We start from the raw sequence: 2,282 nt of genomic DNA, 5'->3' as shown, positions 1-2,282 counted from the left end.
ATGGAGAATCCCTGGCTCTCGTCTGCTCGCGCTTCCGCCTTGCCTCCGGCGCTTCTCACCACTGGTGACCTGCCCCCGCCTGTCCCTGACCCCCCTGACCCCCCCCTCACCTCCTCCTCCTTTCCCCTCTCGCACTACCCTCCCCTTTTCTCCTCAACCTCAAAACTGGTCTCAGAGAAATCTCCCTCTGTCATCTCCTCTACTTCAGAGAAATTGGCTTCAGTAGTCAAATTCCCTGCTTCATCTACTAGAAACAATGGTTCTAAGTCTTCAGCTGCTCCTCTAAGAGCTGGAATGGAAAAAATTCAAAACCCTAAATCTAAAACTACTGCTCATCAACAGTACGTTGTGATTCAACCTAAAAACTCCTCTCCTATCCAAACTAACAAGGCCTCAAACTTCTCTACCTCAACTTATAGACCCCCTCCACCACCAATTTCCTCTAACACCTCCCTTGCTTCTAAGAACAACCTAGATCACACTGTTCCAAGCTTGAACTCCGCCTTAAACCCACCAACTGATGATGTACCCCTTTCTTCTCCTAAGACTTCCGCACAGGACCCTCCTATACTGTCGTCTCAGGTTCTGCCGTCCTCTCAGCCTCATCTTCCTCCAGTGAATCCAGCTGAGCCTCCTCCTAGTCTTCATCCTCCAAGCTCTGCTAATCGTGTTCCTGCAAAAAATCTGGTAGAGCGCATTAGGATAGCTGAAGACAAATCGCTTCACAAGTTAGCCACTCCTACTATTTCTGAGACTGGTAGGCCAAGAGTTCTTATTCCTGATGAGGTTTTCCAAAAAGGAGCTGAGATTCACAAAGACTTCATTGTTTGCTACTTCAATGGCAGACCTCCACCTTTCAAACAGATTCAAAACGTCTTGGATCACATGTGGGGAAAAGGAAAGAGGGTTGAAATCCACAACAACCCCCTCACTAGATCATTGTTAGTCCGTATTCCCAGCGACTATCTTAGGCAAAAGATCCTGGAGAAGTGTATCTGGTACGTGGGAGATTCCATGTTTCATACTGCCCAATGGACATCTGCTCACTCCATCTCATCTCCTCCTCTTCATTCCATTCCGATATGGGCTCATCTCCATGGAATACCGCTGGATCTTCGTCACCAAGAAGGATTAAGCTTGGTTGCAGGTCTTGTTGGTTATCCTAAGGAAACTGATGACTTTACTAAGAACTTAGTGAGTCTTGTCACCTCTCACGCCAAAGTGGTGGTCGATTTAACTAAGCCTTTGCCTCCAGTTGTTGAGTTTGTCCGCCAGAGTGGTGAGGTGGTTGAAGTTACGGTCACCTACCCATGGCTTCCCCCCACTTGCTCGCACTGTAAAGAGCTAGGACATATCTCTAAAAACTGTCTCCTCCTCCCACTGCCTTCCCTCAATAAACAGCCTGTAAAGGAGCCTCTTGCTACTCCCTCAAAATCAAAACCCAAAGGCCCTACTACTAAGCGATCTACTACTAACGAGGTTCCCTCAAATGCTGCTCATCCCAATACTGACCTTTCATCCTCTGACCCTCAGGATGAAGTCTCTCTGCCTTCTGAACCAATGCAAGAGGATGTAAACCCAGTTTTACCTCCCTCCCCTTTTAGCCCCCCTATTTTACCTCCCACCTCTCCTCTTCCCCTCCCTGCTGATCCCTCTTTCAAAACCCCCATCCCCCATCCTAATATTGCTTCTCCTGTCCCCACTGCTCCTCATGCCTTTGGCCTTACCGCTGACTGTCCGAAACCTTCTCTTAAAAGATCTCGATCCCATCCTAATATTAACCTATCTCCTTCGCCAGAAAGAAACCATCCCTTCTCAACCATTGACTCTGCTTCTAATCAAACCTCTTTTTTACCTCCCATTAACCCTATTTCTCTACCCTCTAACCCTTCACCCATTCCCGTAACCTCTACCTCAAACTCGTTTGCTATTTTGGACACTGCTGTCTCTCTTCCTGTTGGGGAGGCATCTTCATCTTCCTGATGTATACAAAACTATTTTTTTGGAATGTCCGAGGCATTAATGACCCGGGCAAACATCGGATTTTTTGTCAATGGCTCAATAGCCAAAAACCCATTTTTGGAGCCCTTCTCGAAACCCATGTAAAAGCAGAAAACCTTCCTCGGATTATGTCTACTATATGTGCTCGCTGGAACTATGAATCAAACCATGATGAAGATGAGGATGGCAGGATAATAATTATCTGGAAACACCCAGCTGTTGTCAAGATTTTGCATAAATCTCGCCAAATGTTGACTTGTGAAGTTGCCTTGCCAAATGCT

The 2,282-nt window shown here is 46.8% G+C and overlaps 1 protein-coding gene across 1 annotated transcript; it reads left to right on the top strand.

The window, feature by feature from the left end:
• Nucleotides 1–175: 175 nt before the first annotated feature.
• LOC106321588 (proline-rich protein 36-like) lies at nucleotides 176–1,983 on the top strand (the record flags this gene model as incomplete). The annotated part of the gene is made up of 1 exon (XM_013759836.1): nucleotides 176–1,983. A coding segment is annotated over one exon (1,808 nt), but the record flags the coding sequence as incomplete, so codon positions are not given.
• Between the last annotated feature and the right edge of the window lie 299 nt (nucleotides 1,984–2,282).

This window comes from Brassica oleracea, unplaced genomic scaffold (assembly GCF_000695525.1).
Source record: "Brassica oleracea var. oleracea cultivar TO1000 unplaced genomic scaffold, BOL UnpScaffold02096, whole genome shotgun sequence".
In the NCBI taxonomy this organism is placed as follows: Eukaryota; Viridiplantae; Streptophyta; class Magnoliopsida; order Brassicales; family Brassicaceae; genus Brassica; species Brassica oleracea.
The sequence above is the reverse complement of the archived record's forward strand: the minus strand, read 5'-3'. Positions and strand labels throughout refer to the sequence as shown.